This window comes from Mirounga leonina, unplaced genomic scaffold (assembly GCF_011800145.1).
Source record: "Mirounga leonina isolate KUSES-001 unplaced genomic scaffold, KU_Mleo_1.0 Mir_173, whole genome shotgun sequence".
NCBI lineage: Eukaryota > Metazoa > Chordata > Mammalia > Carnivora > Phocidae > Mirounga > Mirounga leonina.
In genome coordinates this window covers 87,211,320-87,230,558 of record NW_023270447.1, presented here as the reverse complement: position 1 = coordinate 87,230,558, position 19,239 = coordinate 87,211,320, and the positions used below count along the sequence as shown (strand labels likewise).

The window sequence follows — 19,239 nt, the reverse complement described above, 5'->3', positions numbered from 1 at the left end:
CGGGCCCCGCCCCGGGCCGCGCCCCTCCGCCGCTGCCCGGCTCGCCGGCTCCGCGCCGCGGGCCTGCCCTCAGGCCCCCGCGGGCTCGGCGCCGCCGCCGGGAGGCTCGCGTAGCTCCGGGACCCGCCCGCCGCGTCCCCTGGGCAACCGTCTCCAGGGAGATCGGGCCCCGCCCCCGGCACCGACACCCGGTACGGAGCCCACCTGTGCGGGCGTCTGCGGGGTCCCAGTGCACCCCTGCGCACACCCCGCCCCGCCCAGCGCGGGGCTTTGTCCGCCTGGGGAGATCGGGGTCCAGGGGCGTGGGGGCTGGGGGAGGCGCGCGCGTCCCGGGGCGGACCGGACCCGGCTGGGGAGGCCGAGGCAGGGGGCCGAGCTCGCGTTGTGATTCTCGGGTGTGGGCTGGTTCATGCTCTCCGGCTCTCCAGATCTCCATGCGTCCCTTTTGTGCCTCCAGGGGGGGCGGCGGGGATCGGGGTGTCCCGCGGCCGCCCTTGATGGGATGAGCAGGGCCCTCAGCCGGGCTCCGGACGTGGACGCGCCTGTTCAGGGCAAGCTGTTTACTTGTCAGGGACCCAGCAGTTGCCGTGCGCATCTTCCCCTCCCCCTGTCCCCGATTCGGGACGGAGCATCCTGCGCTGTGTCCATTCCTGGCGTTGCCTCCCAAGCTTTGCCCTTGAACCCAGAGGGCTAGAGGGCGGCCGACCCAGATCCTGAGGTCTTGGGCAGACTGAGGGCCAGAGCAGAAGACGCACCTTCCTCCGGGAAGAGCCTCCTCCTTAAGCCGCCCTCTTGTGAATTCTGCCCCAGCTCCCTGTTTCCTGACCTGAATTCCTGAGCACTAATTCCTTCTTGCTTTCCCTAACTCTTCCTTCCCTAGGCTCCATCATGCTTTCTGCTTTGTCTTTCCTCATTTTGAAAGTGTTTTCTTTATAACCATGTCTCATTTCCCTGTGACTGAACGGGTGGGTTTTGTTCCCTTGTTAAACTCCATTGGTCAGCAATGGAAGTTCTTTCTTCCTTAGCTCCTGGCGCTGACCTCTCATTTCTCTTGGGAAGCCCTTGCTGTCCTCGCCTGGATGCTGAGTGGAGAGACCATCCAAGTCCCCGTTCCCGGGCTCCTGCAGCAGGGTCCATGGGATATCCTTCCAGGGATTAGTCTCTCAGCAGTGAGAATTCCAGCCTGGACCCTGGGAAATGTATTCTTGGAATGGACACCTTTTCCAACTGCTTCCCGGCACTGGGCTTTTTGCTTATGGAGAAGCAAATGGTTTAGGGGTCCTGATCCTCAAGAGCCCGCCCTAGCCTTGCCCAGTGGGTTCCCGCTGTGGAGGTAGCTGTGCCCTGAGCCGCGGGTTGGAGAAAGGGGTTGGGTCCTACTCTGAGCATCCAGCCGGTGGGCTTCCGGGCTTCCGGAGCTCAGGTGTCTTCCTGTCTCTGGGGTCAGATTATTTCCAGGAATGGCCGGCAGGGGGGGAAAAGAAACACCACGGATGCAGTGAGTGGGCGGCCCTCTCCCCACACACCTAGGCTTTTCACCTCCAGCAAGCAGGGATGAGTCTTCCTGTATGATGCAATTTAGTACTTGAGTAGGGACCTCCCTATTCAATGGGACCAGCCATTGAATGGAACTTGAACCCAGGCTTGGCACAGATCATTCACTTTGCCTTCAAAAACCAAACAAAAGCAATGGATACTTAAGAATGATCTGAGTTATCTGTATCTGAGTGCGTGTGTGTGTGAGTGCGTGTGCGTGTGTGTGCGTGCGTGCGTGTGCGTGTGGTGGCATTGATGTGGGTGGTAAGAAGAGCCCATCAAGCAGAATGTGATTGGTTTGCAAAATGGGAGCCTAGGTGCAAGAGTAGCTTTTGAGCTAAAGTCTTGCGAGGGAACGCATAGAAAGTTTGTGAGACTTTCTCTTTTAAAAATTTCATTCATTCATTCATTCTTTTTTCCCCCCCCCAGACAGATAAGGAGCTCAGAGTCAGGCAGGGGCGGAATGGTGCTCACTGATTCCAAAGCATCTTTGATCTGCCAGCCAGAGGGGCATTTGCTGCTGGTCTTTCTTGGACCATTCCAGAGAGGTAGGTTGGGTGAAGGAGACAAATGTGTGGGGAAGAAGAGATGTGATTTTGTAGACAGCTTAAGAATTTGAACAGACTCCGCCCTCCCTGACCATCCAGCCAAAGGAGAAGCTCTCTTAACTTCCCGTCTAGGACTAGATCACGCAAAGGAAGAGAATGACCCAAATGTGTTCTATGAGCCAACAAGGGGAAGTGAACTAGACCTTGGCCAGCTCCCCAGGAGAGGGGTGCTGCTCCCTTTGAAAGGAAGGGGGGCCCTGCTCCCAGAAACCCTGGAGCTCATTAATAAGCTATTTGACTTGCTTCAGTCATGGTAGAGTTGGGCTGGCCCATCTGGGGAGAGAAAAATGAAAACATTCTTCCGAAGGGAATGGATTGAATTCTTATAACTCAGCATTGCTTCTCAAAGAGTCCTTAGGTAGGGACGTTCTGTTTCTCCAGAGAGTTGGCAATCCTATATCAGTAAGACAGTGCTCCTTGGAACTTCTTAGATGTTCGCTGGGATATGAATGCAGTCCTTTCATTGTGCAAATGAAGAAACTGAGGCCAGAGACTGACATTGGCTGAGCATTGGCTTTGGTGTCTGGGGCTAGCTGGGTATGGTTAGCAAGCTCCCAGACTGGTAGGCCACAGTCCCATTTGCAAGCCCTATGGGTACATAGGTATGCTCTGGCTGCAAAGTACATTCCTTCTTACCTGGATGCTTGAGCAGCTCCTGTCATTTCTGATGGAAAAAAGCACAGGGTTACAGCATGGTGTCATCCTTGGAAGCTTCCCCCGGGCCCCACCCCAACCTCATTTTCTCTAGATCTTCATCAGTACTTTCCAAACGTCTTTGTTAGTGCAGCTCTCTTTAAAAAGATCAAAATATTGGGGGCACCTGAGTGGCTCAGTTGTTAAGTGTCTGCCTTCGGCTCAGGTCATGATCCCAGGGTCCTGGGATCGAGCCCCACATTGGGCTCCCTGCTCGGCGGGAAGCCTGCTTCTCCCTCTCCCACTCCCCCTGCTTGTGTTCCCTCTCTTGCTGTGTCTCTCTCTGTCAAAATAAATTAATAAAATCTTAAAATAAAATAAAAGATATTAAAAACAGAATTTTGACCTGTAGAGTAGATAAAAACAGAGTGCCCTGTGGTCCAGGCAGAGACTGGCCTAGGACTTCCACTTAGCACCCCGTCCCACTTCTGCCACCCTCTGAAGACCTTGGGGTGCTTCTATGGAACCCCAGGACCTCCTGGAACATAGTAAAAAACCATGGGTTGTGTAGACCTCTGTTGGGGGATTAGAGTTTCTTCTATACACCTGTATACCTATTTACAATATCTTGATTCTCTCTCTTTTTTTTAGGATTTATTATTTATTTGAGAGAGAGAGTGGGAGGGACAGAGGGAGAGGGAGAGAGAGAATCCCAAGCAGACTCCACGCTGAGCACCGAGCCTGATGGCAGGGCTCAATCCATAACCCCAAGATCATGACCTAAGCCAAAACCAAGAGTCCTATGCTCAACCAACTGAGCCACCCAGAAGCCCCAACAGTATCTTGATTCTTGTTTCAGCAGATGCCTTTTAATAATTTTTAACCCTCATGCTTTTTTATTTATTAAAAAATACCGATTTACTGTTGAAAGTTTGCCCCCAAAATTAGCATAACCTACCCTCCCCTACACCCCCAGAGGACCACTGTTACCTTGATGGAGTGTCCAACCCCCAAATCCTCCAGAAAGCCTTCTATGTGCCTATCTTTGGAAACCTGATTTTTATGTATTGTTAAATATTATTATGAACTTCCGTGAAAACTAATAACGTAACTAATTGAATGCATATGTTTCTCCTGGCTCTGCTTCAAAAGCCCACTAAAATGAGAATAAAGGACTAAAATAGGACTAAATCCTTAAGGAAACAGAAAAGGAAATGATTGAGGAGGAGGAGGTGGAGTGAGCAAACCCACTGAGAGACAGAAGGCAGGTCGGCAAAAGAGATGCAAAGCTTAGAATCTTGAATGTCCTGTGCCGTGGTGGAAGAAGGCTGGTGTGTTCAAGGACCCACAAAAAGTCCAGGAGTGGGAGCTACAGTGTTCCTAATGACAGGCTGCAGGGTGGGCTGGAAGCAGGAAGATTGATTAAAGGTATGTGTTGGAGCAACAGACCCCTCTCTCAGCCCACATAGTTAGGTGGCTCCCTCCTCCTTCCCAGCAGAAGATGCCTGTTTTCCCAGAGGCATTGCTGAACCAGAGTAGCTCAGGCCCAGCCTGGGGTGGAGGAGGCTTTGTGGGGAGCAGCTGAGGGCAAGAGGCACTGTATTGAGAACAGAAAGATTCAGTGAAAGTTTATATACTGAACAGTGAGACCCTTTCCTGGTTGGCTCCCAGAACATGGCAACCTCCTCTATACCACTCTCCAGTCAGGGCCTTGAAGAACTTCTCTCTGAGGAAATTGAGCTCACAAGAAAAAATGACCCTCAAATACTAACATTGAAGGGACCCTCTTGGAAAGCTGCCAAGCAACTGACCTTACCTGTGTACAAACAGCTTTGAGTGCCTCTCTCTTAAGTTTGAATACACAGCTATGGATCATCCCACATAGAATGAAACCTCTAGCGTGAAAGATAGAGACCCAAACAAACAGAAAAAAGGGAGCCAGAAGTGATAAATGTGGTTGTTTAAAAACAGGAATACTTAGGAAACAATAATAAGCTCGTGGATGTAAAAACTCTGATAGAAGAGGTGCCTGGCTGGCTCCGTTCAAAGAGCGTGCGACTCTTGATCTCAGGGTTGTGAGTTCAAGCCCCATGTTGGGTGTAGAGATTACTTAAAAATAAAATCTTAAAGGGCGCCTGGGTGGCTCAGTTGGTTAAGCGACTGCCTTCGGCTCAGGTCATGATCCCGGAGTCCCGGGATCGAGTCCCACATCAGGCTCCCTGCTCGGCGGGGAGTCTGCTTCTCCCTCTGACCCTACCCCCTCTTGCGCTCTCTCTCTCACTCTCTCTCTCTAATAAATAAATTAAAAAATATATAAATAAAAAATAAAATCTTAAAAAAAAAACTAATAATAGAAGCAAAAATTTCAATAGAATAGAGCTGGAGATTGAAAACTAAATTTCTAGAAAGTAGAACAGAAAGACTTGAGAGAAGGAAAATAGGAAAGAAAATATAAGAAAACTGGAGAATCAGTTCAAGACTCCTGATATCCACCTCAGAGGAACCCAAGACAAAGAGAAAAATGAAGACGGGGAAGTTATCAAACTACAGGAAAAAAATTCTAGAACTGAAGGAACTTCAACATGAAGAGTCTCTGAGTAGTACCCAACAATGAATAATAAAAGACATACTACATAAAAGTAAAGTATGTACTTTGCAAGTGCGGAGAAAAAACAAACACCTACCCCATCATGGGAACTGAAAAGGACTGACTTCCAAGCTATCCCTGTAGCCAGGACCTGTGACCTCAACTCCACAGATGGAGATGTACCTATGCTGTATTTTGACAGAGGAGAGGGATGAAGCATGTGCTGTATCCGTTGTTATGGCGGTGGCGGCAACGATGGGCTACAAGTTCAACTTGTTGGCACGGAAATGACAGAAGTACAAACTGGCATTCAGTATTCAGTGGCAAAAAGGGGCAGTTTTGCCATCAGACATGCATCATGGAATCTAGTGTACTAGGTTCTATTTCTTCTTTTTTGTTCAACTTTTTGTTTTTCCTGGAGTTGATAAGCGCCTCATCTCTTATTTGCTATGTTTGCAATATACTAACTACTAATTCTTCCTCAAACTCTCCAACAGAACTGTAAAACTCCTCACAGTGCAGCAAATAAGCCAAATAATCTGTCAGCAAATTTTCTGCTTAATCAGTGGGAGTTGGCTTCTTTACTTGCAACCAAGAACCTTGACTGGTAGAGAGAATGATGAGGAGAATCCCCATAATAATGGTGAAGCAAAGTTCCAACAGTATAGCTCTCTAACAGCTCATCTAGAGATGAACCAGGCGAATTTGGAGCAGTATGGCTGAGGACTCCAGGAGGAATATAAAGAATGAAGCTGATGGATTATCTGACATATTTACCATATTAGGAAGAGTTTTATAATTCTGTTAGAGAGTTGAGGGAAGAATTACATATTAGTACATAGAAAACAAAGGAATTATATTTGTACATGGAAAATGAAGCAAATTTTAAGTGAGGCAACTATCAACTATAGAAATAACAAAAAGTTGAACAAGAAAAGAAAGAAATTAGAGCGGTTTAGTGTTCTGTTCTATAAAAAGAGACCACTATGTGGTTTAGTGTTGAACAGTATTTTATGTAGTCATAATAATGTAAGCACTCAAGTTTTTTTTTTAAGATTTTATTTATTTACTTGAGAAAGAGAGAGCACAGAGGGAGAGGGAGAAGCAGACTCCCCGCCGAGCAGGGAGCCCGATTTGGGGCTCGATCCCAGGACCCCGAGATCATGACCCGAGCCGAAGGCAGACGCTTAACCAACTGAGCCACCCAGGCATCCTCAAGTTTGATTAACAAAAAAATGATCACATAGCTGTGTTCAGAGGATGTGTGTGTGTGCAGGAGGCCCAAACTCATCTTCTAAGATCAGAAGTTAATAGTTGAAAATCGAGAAATACCCGCCTAAATCGATTATTTAGATAATCAGAGATAAATACCCAAAGAAACACCTGCAATCGGGGGGTGGAGGTTTGGATGTGCAGGGCACGGGGCTGCTCCTTTTTTTGCTGCAAAAAGCTTAGCTTTAATTAATTTTTAAAACCGTGTGCTTGCCTAACTTTCATAGATAACAACATTTTGAAATCATTATTATAGCATCCATATCTACCCATGTTATAGCTGTTTTCATTTTCTCTACCCTTTCTGAAATGTTTTGTCCATAGACAGATGTTGCCATGGCCAAGTGGAGGGGCATTTTTGGGTTCCATTTCATGGGGGGAATATTTGCATTGCTCTGTATTCTACACACGTGCCATTGTAATGACTGTCTTCACTCCTGTTAAGTCAGTTATCATAATTTCCCTGTTATTTTGTGATTTTCCACTTCCGTGAATACCACAAATGAATATCTTTGTACATATAGCTTTGCACATATTTTTTCTTTTGCATTGCTTCCTTAGGACGATCCCCGAATTCCCCAAATTGCCAGACCTGAGACCATGGATCTTTCTCTTGATTTTGATGGGTAGTGGCAGGGGATTTTCCCCTTGGGTGCAGGCCTATGGCCTCCCTGGGTGGGCCATGAACTGAGCATCATAGGGGATAGTCGGGATAGAATTTTTTTGGTAGGATAGTTGGTTCATTCTTCTGATGACAGCAGAAGAAGTCAGGAGTCTCTCTCTCTCCCTCTGTCTCTTTTTATAGAACAGAATTTCCAGAGATCTTTGCCCCTCATTCTTCGATGTCTATTTGTCTATTTGGTTTTCCTCCACTGAGGACTTTTTCTTCATTTTTAAATATTCAAAATAAAAGTTACCACTCTGTTAAATAATATGGCTTCAAGGGAGACACATTTAAAATGGGAGAGAGTATGGGGCGCCTGGGGGGCTCAGTCGTTGGGCGTCTGCCCTCGGCTCAAGTCATGGTCCCAGGGTCCTGGGATCGAGCCCCGTGTCGGGCTCCCTGCTCCGCGGGAGGCCTGCTTCTCCCTCTCCCTCTGCTTGCCCTGCCTTCATGCTCTCTCTCTCAAATAAGTAAATAAAATCTTTTTTTAAAAAAAGTGGGAGAGAGTAAAAAGAAGAAGAAACAAAGAAAGAACAGGGGGAGGCAGCAGCGGATAGACATGGAGTAAGGCAGCTCATGTCCTCAGCTTACCTGCCAAGCAGACATCGGGATGCCTTTTGCAGGATTTCATGTCACTTTATTTCATCCATCCCCGGCCTTCACCCGTCTCATCCCTTTTCCTCCTGTGGTGGGAGCTTGGGGTGTCAGACCACCCTCCAGACAGGCCCTTCCTTCCTAGTCCTGGGCATGGTTTTGGGGATGTCCTACTTGGCTGGCCGCTGGCTTCTGGAGATTTCCCTCCCATTCCATTTTTGGGGACAGGTTCCTCCTTCACCTGGCCACCACTGGACACCGTCTGCAGGGCAAGGCCACTTTTGCTCTGCCGTTCCTTTGCTGTGGTGCAGACTCTGCCCCACCAACTGGGGTGTCCACCAGGGACGGAGGATGCTGCTACCCCCAGATCTCCGGGAGGGACACACTGACGCGGGCCTCAGGAAGGGTTTTGTGTTTTGGGAGAATAGCTCACCTGTCCTAAAACTGGACCTGTTGGGGGGACCCTGGGCCAGTCCGTTTTCCATCTGGTCTATAGCTTCAGTTCTTTGTCAAGAAGGTTCTTAGGGACGGGGAGTTTCAAGGCTGGGGTGCTAGAATGCCTGATCCTCAGCTGTTAAGAGCAGAGGATTGGGGCGTTTTGTGGCAGGTAGGGCCCAAGTTTTCCCTCATTAATCTCGCCCTGTCAGCTCTTGCCTGGGGCCCTGGCCTGATTGCTTTCCCACCTCATTCTTGCCTCTCTCACTTCCATCTTCCTCACAGCAGCCAAAGCAGTTTTTGTCAAGCATAAACTCAGGCCATATCAGTCTCCTGCTTAAAACCCTCCAGTGGCTTCCCATTGCAGTGATAACAAAATCTGGCTCCACACTGTGGCTACAAAGCCCTGCAGGATCGGCCTCACTGCCTCTCCCAGTCATCTCCCCTCTGGGTCCTGGACTCCAGGTACGTGGTCTCCTGCCTCAGGGCCTTTGCACTTCCTGTTCCAGCTGCCTGAATCCTATTTCATGGATCTTTGCCTGTTCTTTCTCATTCTTTGGGCCTCAACTCCAATATGACCTCACTTGAGCACCCTCCCCTGACCCGCCGTCCAAAGGAGACCCTCCCTCCCTGCAAAGCCCTTTTTTTTCCATTCCAACTCTTTCCTTATCTGATGTCATCTTGTTTGTTATTCTTTTTCTTTTTCTGATTTCCTCCTGTTAGACTAAAAACTTTGTAGGATCAGGGATGGTGCCTGTTCCATTCCCGATGGGCACATTCCCTGATGCTCAAATAAATATTTGCGGAATGAATGAATGAACAGAACTTGCAGCCTGCAGCCTCCTGGGCTGAAGGGGGGCCCATTATGTCCTTTTTCCCAAGGGTCTCCAGGAGGATGTGGTTGTTGAATCGTCTCTGGGCTTTCCCTGGATGCCAGAACAGGGGTGGTTTCTAGAAGGCTCCTTTAAGGCAAACATCCAGGAGCTCCGGTGGGAAGTGGGACCTCTGGGTAAAGCATCTTTGGAATTCACCTCTGAAGTGCCCACCTGCACCCACTTCCCACATAAGTTAGGCAACAGGAAAAGCATCCACTTCATTCTCCACAGAGGAGAGTGTGGGAAACAGAACACTTCTTAGAATGACTTTTTGAGGCTGAGAAGCACCTGAAAATCAGCCCAGGTCAGGAAGCTTGACTGGACTCTGCTCTGTCAGGCCTGCCCATGTGGCTCGCTGTCCCTTGTCCCAGTGGTTGCTGGTCTTGTATCCTCCGAGCCTGGGTTGATGGTAGATATTGGATAATGTGTGTAACCACCTTTGAGACGTTCTGAGACTCCTCTTGAGCTATTGGGGTGGTAACTTTCAGCTCTGAAATCCGGGTTTTGAGCAGATGTTTTGTCCTAGAGTTACAAGAACAGAGCATGTCTCTCTATAGACGGATTCATAACAACGACCCAGGGGGACCTACGAGGCCTGTCTTGCTCAGGGCACCCTCAGGGAGGAGAATGTTTATTGCTCAGATAAGCAGGATACAGCTTCCCTTCTCCCTGCTGCTTGTCCCCTGCACCGAGCCCGCTGAGAGTGACTCATGTGTTCCCTTGGGAAGCTGTTCCCCGGGGCATGTGACTCGAGCACCAAAAAGCCTGTCTTTACATTGACAAATGCTGGGCAGCGGTTCCTGCTCAGAGTGTCCGCCACACTTGCGAGAGAGACGTGGAACCCTAGCAGACCCAGGAGCCAGATACCAGCTCACAGCCCTGACACGGTGGAACCTCAAAGAAACGAGAGGGAGGCTTCAGGGGTCCTGAGCTCGGCACAGGCCACCAGCCAGCAGGTCCTCCAGCCGGGGAGGCGGACTAGTCGATGGGCTGCCACTTCCTTCCCAGGCTGATGAAAGCACTGTGGCTGTGGGATGCCACATCCCTCGCTTGCCCTCCTCTCTTAGAAATAAATTAGGGCTGTTGGGGTGCCTGGGTGGCTCAGTCGGTTAAGTGTCTCTTGATTTTGGCTCAGGTCATGATCTCAGGGTCGTGAGATCGAGCCCTGCGCTGGGCGTGGAGCCTGCTTAAGATTCTCTCCCTCTGCCCCCCACTCTAAAAAAAAATAAAAATAAACTGCATTAAAAAAAGAGAGGGAGAGAGAAAGAAATTAAGGCCCCGGAAACACTCTCTGCGGCCGGCTGGGAAGGACGGAGGTAGCATACATGCTGTTATGGACTCTGGGGAGAAACTCCTCTCCCGGCTGCTCGGGACTCAGACATGGGCAACCCGAGGAACTGCGCTCCGACCTCGGGCCGGAGGGAGCACGGCTAACTGGGCGCATCTCAGGACAGCCGGCCGAGGGCTGGGGCGCTCAGGGACAGAGCCCCACGGCTGGGGGGGTTCCACCGTCACACGGCCGTTCTGTGCATGGCGCTGGCCAGAGTGGGGACGTGGCAGGATTGTGCTCCCGCTTGCCCAGTTCCTTTGATACTGTGTTCATGATTCGGATGCGGACAGAGAGGGAAGCCTGCCGCAAGAGTCGGGCTGGCTCAGAGCAAGGAAGGATGGCTCATGGTTCATCTTGGGCTGATGCCTCTAGTGCCTTGAGGTGGTCCTGGCCCTCGCTTACCCTCTGTCTCCAGGCCAGCTCACCTCTCTCTGTGGGGAGCCTGCTGACCCCCAGTTATACCTTGGGAACCGCAAAGACCTCTCCCCTAGGCGCCACACTCGGGGCTGCTCCTCGGCTCTCTTCACAAGGCTGTTCACTAAGCAGCTCAGGTTCACTGTGTCTGGAATGGACCTCTTGCCGTCTTGTTGCCCCCCAAATCTGTTTCTCCCTCACACTTCCCCCATCTCGGTGCATTTCCCCCACCCCTCCAGTCTCCCAAGCCCGCACCCAGCTGTCATCCTTACTTCTTCCCCCACGACTTCCCATCTCATCCGCCAAGCTCCTAAATATATCCTGATTCCCTGCCTTTCTCATCCCCTGGGGCATGAGCCCCCCACCCCACTCCCCATGGGCATGCTTGCTTCTCTCCAGTCCTTCCACACTGAGCCAGTGGCATCATTTTAGGTGCAAATCGGGTCCCATGGCTCCTTTGCTAAGACTGCCCATCACTCTTTGAGTGACACCCAGGTGTCTCCCCTGTAAAGACTCCACAAACCTTGGTCCCTGCTGACCTCTTCAGCCCCTCTCGTCCTATGTCCTCCCCTCCCTGCCCCACCCATACGCTCCAGTGGCGGTGGCCTGCCTTCCATCTGCTCTGGACACAACTGGCCCACTCTTGTCCTCTGCTCTGGTACCGTCTTCTCAGAGGGGCTCTTCCTGGCCTCCCCACAGGGAGTAGGCTGCTCTCCGTTACATCACCATTTAGCACGCTGTCTTAACCGTGTTGCTATAAGGTGTGATCGTTCTTCCTACCTACTCTGGGCTTGGGTATTAGTGTCTCCCCCTTGCATCACTCTTGGCACTTAATAGTTTAAACTAGTGTATCTCAGACTGAGTCGTATGTACAAAATATCAAATCCAGTAATACATGGGTGCCAATTATTTCCAAGAGATGAAATCACCAACAGTAATAGTGAATTTCTGCGTTCAGATTCAGGAGATTCATTGGGAGAACCTGGCTTCCTGGGAGAAATAGCTAGAAGGTTGGCAGCCAATGAGCTCAGTGATATGACCACTGAAGAACTTTCTTGGGGGAAAGGGGCTGATATGCTTTTATTAGGCTAAGCAATGGGAGTCTGATACCCAGAACATTCTTCTACAGTTGGCCTGTCAGGCCCCATCCACAGCAACCTCTTGTTTTCTCAGAGTACCGAACTTTGGGAAGAGTCTAAAAACTGTGTTATAGGGAGAACAGCCAGAGGTACTGAGGCCATCATCCAGCAGAAAGAGCCATCAGATGACAGACAGCTCTCGGTACCTCTAGATGACAACACAAAGATCAGGGTTGGCTCCTAGAGGCAGGCCAAGTTCCAAGGAAAGAATCTTCTAAACACTAAAAGCTAAAATGGAACATGCAGCTGCAAGTGACCAAAAAACTAAAAACAAAAAACCAAAAAAAACCCCAAAACCAACTCGAACTGCACTAAGTTAAAAAAAGATGGGGGTGGGGGGAGGCAGGGAGGCTTTTTTGGCTGAAAGAACTGAAAAGTCCAAGGATAGAGTGTGGCGTCAGGCACGCCTGCCTCCAGGGGTTCAGAGGATGTCCTCAGGACCCCACCCCTCCAACCTGAGCTCTCCTCTCCTTCGTGGTGGTATTTTATCAGGTTTCACCCCTGAGAGCAGCAGGAGGTGCTCACCAGCAGCTCTAGGTGGATACTCTCTCTTTTTTGCCACCCCGGGAGGCAGTACCCAAAGAAGTCCGGGTGTCAAACGCCCTGGACTGACTTGACATTCTCACGCCCAACCTGGAATCAGTGGCCAGGAGAGGACACACAGTGATTGGCTGGGCCCAAACCCCCTTCCTGGTTCCAATCCAATCCCTGCGGCCGGGGGTGGGAGGGGGTGGGAAATTCAGGGCTCTGATTGGCTGGGCCTGAGGCTCAGGCCATGCTAGTGGCCAGGAGTGAAATCAACTTGGCTGAACCACTTGAACTGAGGGTGTGTTGCGTTTGTGGAAAGTCCTCAGCTTCCAGATCAAGAAACTGAAAAGTACCAGCCCCCAGAAGCCCCTCATACCCGTTTCCCTGGGGTAACTGCCCTCCTTCTGGGGTCCCCCCTGTCTCTTCCTCTGCCAATATAGATTAGCTCTGCCTGTGTTCTCTGGATAATTAGAATCATGAGCACATAGGCTTTTGTGCCTGACTTCTTTTGTTCAGCTCCATGTTTATGAGCTTCGTTTATACTGTTGTGTGTATTTGTAGATCGTTCATTCTCATTGCTATGTAACATTCCATTGGAAAAAGAGACCATCATTTATTTCTCCATTATACTGCGGATGCGCATCTGGGAAGTTTCCAGTTTGGGGCTATTAGGAATAGCAGTGCTGTAGACACTCTTGTTTGTGTTTCTTCTTGCACATGGACTCATGTTTCTGGTGAGTGTATACCTAGGCTTGCGATTAATTGCTGGGTCATAGGGCACCATGTGCTCAGTTTTAGTAGATACTGCCAAGAGTAGATACTTTGCCAAAGCGGTTGTACCCGTTTGCATTCTTGGAGCAGTTCTAAAGTCCCTGGATTAGTTGGCATCTTTGTCCCGTATGTTGCAGAGTGATGAGTCTGAGCTTCATAGAGAGTTGGGGCTTGTGAGTAGCTGCACCTGGGTCCTGGGCCCGCAAAGAGAGAGAGGGTTCCTGCTTCCTCCTCTCGAATCTCTGGCATTTGATTATGTGCGGCCAACACCATCCTGGGTCTTCCTTCCTTAGGCACGAGCTTTATACATGAAAGTATGTCCATGCATCCCAGGTGGGTAAGTGTAGTTGAAGGCTTCATTCCACAGCACGAAGGGGCAGAAGAGCAAGGGGGTGCATTTGTCTCAGGCACCGCCCCTTTGGCTGGAGTCCCAAGAGCTCATGCTACATGTGCTCATCTTGGCCTCAGGATCGAGTGGCCGAAGGTGCCCCTGACTTCCTGAGCGTGGCCAAAGCACATTTAGCATTGTAAGTGCATTCTCGAGGATTCCTGCCTGCCCCCCCCCCCTACATTTTGAATCAAAAGGAAAGCCTTTGGCCTGGCCATTCTCAGAAAGAGGAACCCAAAGTAGGATGTGGTTTTACAATCCGAGGAAGTGGATCCCAGCAGTGGTAACATGGTCGCGCCAGCGTGATGCGCATGTCCTACAGCTCCAGGCAGATTCTACGTCCAGCGCTTCTGCAAGGCTGAGGTCTGGGCCCTATTGGCAGAGCCCCCAAAAGAATATCTCTCATAAACTAAACAATCTCTTTCAACTATTTTTCGAAGTCATTTAAATCTACGAGAATGGGACCCTAGGGTAAGGAAATCTTTTTTGAAAGAATAAAAATCGTAAAACATAAAGGACAATATTTGACTACATCAGCATTACAAACTTTTCCTCACCAAAAAAAGGCACCATAAACAAAGTGAAAAGGTGACTTGGACCAAAAGAAGATATTTTCAGCTCATTTAATCAACAGGGGAATTGAATCTAGAGTATATTTTAAAAAACCCTATAAACCAATAAGGAAAAGACAACCCCACAGGGAAAAAATGGGCAAAAATTATAAGCAGGCTATTTGCAGAAGATAAACATTTTATGGCTATTAAGGAAATGCAAATTAAAATGACAAAAGAGCATTCCGTGCCCCTCAGATTGGCAGAAATGAGTGAATTGGACAATACCAAGCGCTGATGGAGATGTGGAGAGTAAGCGGTGGACAACACTAGCACCACTGCCTTACTTTAATAAAGCTCAGGATCTTGTTCGAGCCGTCCTAGGTATGGCTGTGATCCCACAGTTCCCCTGGACCCGTGCGGTCCAGCGTGGCGGCCCCTTGCCACGTGTCTCTCTTGAGCACTGGACATGCGGGAGAGTGACTGAGGAATAACATTTTTAAGCAGTTTATTTCATTTTGATTCATTCAAATGTAAGAATGGATACTCAACTCGTTTCTTGGAAAACTTTTCAGTACATTTGGAGCAACTTGAGTCCGCGGCCCTCCTTTTTCATCTGTAAAGTGTACGACATTGACATATAGATGAGGTATTTCTGATGGAAATCTAGTACCCAAGCTGCAATGTGCTCTAAGTGAAAATGCACCCCAGATTTCAAAGACTTCATGCCCTCCCAAAAGAATGTAAAATATCTCATTAGTAGTTTTGCTATGTTGATGGACATTTTGAAATGACTATATTTTGGATATATTGGGTTAAGCAAAATAGAAGACTAAACTTAATTTTTATCTTTTTACTTCTTTTGAATGTGGCTACTGGCAACTTTGACATTATGCATGTGGTTCGCATTGTATTTCTTTGGACAACACTCATCCCCACTCTACATACACACAAAGTGAGGTGTGTAAGGATATACATTGTAGCATTGTTTGTAATAACCAAAGAGTGGAAACAAACCCTGAGGGTCATCAACAAGAGGAGGGGTAAATAAATTGTGGTTTATTGACACAGCGAAATAACTCAGGAGTTACATAGCTACATGTATCCCCTCGGATTAGCCTAAAGAACATAATGTGGATTGCAGGTTGCAGAAGACTCCCTATTCATGCGAAGTTTGAAAGCATGCAAAAATATTGGGAATTGTTTGTGAATACATACTAGTATAATCAAAGTATAAAAACATGCATGGACATTATAAACAACCAGAATCCAGATGGTGGTAGCCTGGAGGAGGGGAGATACTCGAAAGACCTTTAATTGTGTCTATAGCATTTTGTTACTGAGGAGTGGGTATGACTGAGGGGGGGTTGGTATGATTGAGCTATTTCAACAAATTGTTTGATGGCCAAAGCCATTTTTAAGCCACTTGATTTCTGGTTAGAAAGTTTCCAAGAGGGGTGCCTGAGTGGTTCAGTCAGTTAGGTGGCTGCCTTCGGCTCGGGTCATGATCCCGGGGTCCTGGGATAGAGCCCCACATCGGGCTCCCTGCTCGGTGGGGAGCCTGCTTCTCCCTCTCCCTCTGCCTCTCCCCCTGCTTGTGCTCTCTCTGTGTGTCAAATAAATAAATAAAATATGAAAGAAAGAAAGAGAAAGAAAGAAAGAAAGAAAGAAAGAAAGAAAGAAAGAAAGAAAGAAAGAAAGAAAGAAAGAGAAAGAAAGAGAAAGAAAGAAAAAGTTTCCAAGAACTGCATCCTTTGGTCCTTCTCAAGTCCTGGGTTGTCTGACCAGCGACCTGCCATCCCCTGCCTCTGGCCGCCAGCTGGTGGTCGTGGAGGGGTCTCCCACGTGTATGTGTTCCTGAGAAAAAATGATTTGGAATGGGTCTGTTGGTGTCTTGAATTTGGGCCACTGTGGTGAGGGATGCAGGGTGTGATGAGAGGTGAGGTGGGGTCTGGGGGGCAATAAAGCCACCCCAGGCAGGATGAGGCCCAGAGGGAGGTGAGCCTCAGGTACCCGCGGGAGAGACTCCTTCCGGACCCTCCTGCCACCAAAGGTCCTGACATTCTGCTTTCCAGAGGATCCATTCAAAGGATTCATCCAGCACACACTTGGAAGGCCTCATTTTGCCTTTCCTTCCTTTTCAGGACAAGCAGGGTCTGAGAAGTGAAAGAGCAGGATGCCCCCTGGGGTTGACTGCCCCATGGAATTCTGGACCAAGGAGGAGAATCAGAGTGTGGCCGTTGACTTCCTGTTGCCCACCGGGGTCTATCTGAACTTCCCTGTGTCCCGGAATGCCAACCTCAGCACCATCAAGAAGGTACGATCCCGACCTTCGAGCTTGGAACTCAGAGGGAAAGACAGACAGACAGATGCTCAGGCTCAGATTTGAGATCCTATAAAACCAATTTCAAAAGATAAATAATATCTAAAATTTGTTTGCAAGCTTATAGTTAGAGCCCAGCTAGCATTTTGAATTCAGCTTCTCCCTTTATGGGGGCAGGATTACCCTCTCTAGATTCCAGTGGGAGCCTCGGGCTGTGGTTCCCATGGTGGCTTTTTCTTCTCTCCATGACTATGCTATCATTTCTGGAACTGATCCCCAGCCCTGGCCACTTAAAAGAGTCTTATCGGTCTTTTCTCTGTAGAGCTGTCATCATAGAAAACATCATCTTTGGAAATAGTTTTGGGTTCTGTTGAATAATTTTCAGGGTGGATTACTGAGTCAAAGGGTTAGACATCTGGAAAGTATTTGGCAGAGAATGTCTTGTGATCTTGCAGCGGGCTCGTCCCACTTGCGAAGTGTGGGATTTAGTGGGTCATGCCAGAGGACAAGACCTCAGCTCAGAATTTTAAAAGCTTATACTTGGGAATGGAACAAAAAAAAAAAAAAAAAGGAAAGAAGCAGTGGATCGTGGATCATCCTTGAGGTTTTGTTTTGCTTTTTTAGTCTCCCCTTCCTGGGAGATTTTTTTTTTTTAATTAAATTTCTTCTTCTTTTTTGTTTTCCATTTCAAAAGTAATGTGGACGCATTGATTGGGGAAAATAGGAAAAAGTAGAAGAAGGAAAAAAATCACCTGTGATCCAGCCCTTATGAGACAACCACAGTTAACACTTCGGGTGTTTCCTGTTTTCTATGGAGTGTTGTTTTTTGTGATAATTCTGATTATGAACTTTGAGATCTTTTTTTTTTTTTCCTGAGTTAACATTATAACATCTTTTTCATGTGATTAACTCTATTTAAGGGTAATCTGATTTTCCTGAACCATACATGCATCCTACTACAATTCCAACAGAACAGAAATGCAAAACACATGGGTCCCTGCATACACCCCAATTTGCCTTCAGTTTCTTCATACTTTTCTTTATCCGAAAGGCCAGCTGGTAAATATTTGAGGCTTGGCTGACCATCTGGTATTTGTCGCAACCACTCAGCTCTGCCAATGTGGGTCCAGAACAGCCTTAGACTCCATGTAAATGAGTGGGCATGGCTGTCTTCTAGCAACTTGGGAGTGGACCAGGTTTTGCCTGCAAACCCTAGTTCCTTTTGTCAAATCCCTGTCTCTATTCATTGTGATGTTTATTCGAGTTGTTTTTACAGAAATGGGCTTGAATTATACCTGCTGTTATATACCTTGGGGTTTTTTCCTACTTAGCACGTCTCTCGGAGCCTTCTGTGCCTGTTCATACAGGTATCCCTAGATTCTGGGTCATGCTCCCCATGCTATCCCTTTGTGCTGATGGACCATAATTATACATCCCTCATGGAAGAAGAATAGGACTATTCTTTTTTCTGTCTTCTCTGTGACTCAGTGGTGAACACCTTTGCAATAAAGCTTGACCATTAGATGGCTCTCCCAGGGGTCCCTGGGGACACCTTGCCCTGAGGGCACCCACTGACCGCCCTAGCTGAACACAGCCCATAGAGGGTTTGACAGCTGTCTCTATGTGTTCAGCTTTTCTGAATTCGTTGCCAACATTCGGAAATCAGGGTGATGAACCCCAGAACGATTAGCTGGGGGGTGCCTGGAGGTCATGTCCGGCCGGCCATCTCTCAAGGGTAACATACAGGGGAGACTGTGGACAGGCTTTTAGCCTATATCAGGCACCCTCCACAGAAGGGCAGCGACAGAGACTCCCGGGGTCCCATGTGGTCATCACTTAAGGGGTCAGGAGAGGACAGGGTTTGGGGATCTTGGCTTTGCCCTCTGGTCAGGGTCGTGCAGGGCTGACTGAGGCCAGCCCCAGCCACCTCGTGGCTGCCTGTGGCCCTGCTCGCCTCGGCTGGAGGGGCTGACCGGCCACTGTCCCCTCAGGTGTTGTGGCACCGAGCCCAGTATGAGCCACTCTTCCACATGCTCAGCGACCCCGAGGCCTACGTGTTCACCTGCGTCAACCAGACCGCAGAGCAGCAGGAACTGGAGGACGAGCAGCGGCGGCTCTGCGACATCCAGCCCTTCCTGCCAGTGCTGCGTCTGGTGGCCCGAGAGGGGGACAGGGTGAAGAAGCTGGTCAACTCACAGATCAGCCTCCTCATCGGCAAAGGTGACCCGCGCGCGGGCGGGGCCTGCCCCGGCCCCCGGCCCCCGGCCCCCCCGGCCCCCCGCGCTGACCCAGCCTCCCCGCCTCTCAGGCCTCCATGAGTTCGACTCCCTGCATGACCCCGAAGTGAACGCCTTTCGCACCAAGATGCGCCAGTTCTGCGAGGAGGCGGCCGCCCGCCGGCAGCAGCTGGGCTGGGAGGCCTGGCTTCAGTACAGCTTCCCTCTGCAGCTGGAGCCCTCGGCCCGGAGCTGGGGGGCCGGCACCGTGCGGGTCCCCACCCGGGCCCTCCTGGTCAACGTCAAGTTTGAGGGCAGCGAGGTGAGCCCGTTGGCAGCGTGCGGGCCCCGGGGCCCACTAGGGGGCTGCTTCCC

At 49.4% G+C, this 19,239-nt stretch overlaps 1 protein-coding gene across 7 annotated transcripts in view; it reads left to right on the top strand.

Annotated features, from left to right (window-relative positions):
• Positions 1-19,239, top strand: part of PIK3CD (phosphatidylinositol-4,5-bisphosphate 3-kinase catalytic subunit delta) — a 46,780-nt gene that overhangs the window by 17,180 nt on the left and 10,361 nt on the right. For 4 of the 7 annotated variants that reach the window (XM_035019850.1, XM_035019848.1, XM_035019849.1 and 1 more), the window contains exons 2-5: positions 1,966-2,084; positions 16,470-16,642; positions 18,640-18,868; positions 18,957-19,186. In XM_035019850.1, coding sequence (XP_034875741.1) covers positions 16,502-16,642; positions 18,640-18,868; positions 18,957-19,186 — 600 coding nt within the window. In that variant the 5' untranslated portion in view covers positions 1,966-2,084; positions 16,470-16,501. Of the gene's footprint in view, positions 1-90; positions 192-689; positions 2,085-16,469; positions 16,643-18,639; positions 18,869-18,956; positions 19,187-19,239 lie in introns of those variants that run through there. The other 3 variants (XM_035019847.1, XM_035019844.1, XM_035019846.1) reach the window with 3 other exon arrangements.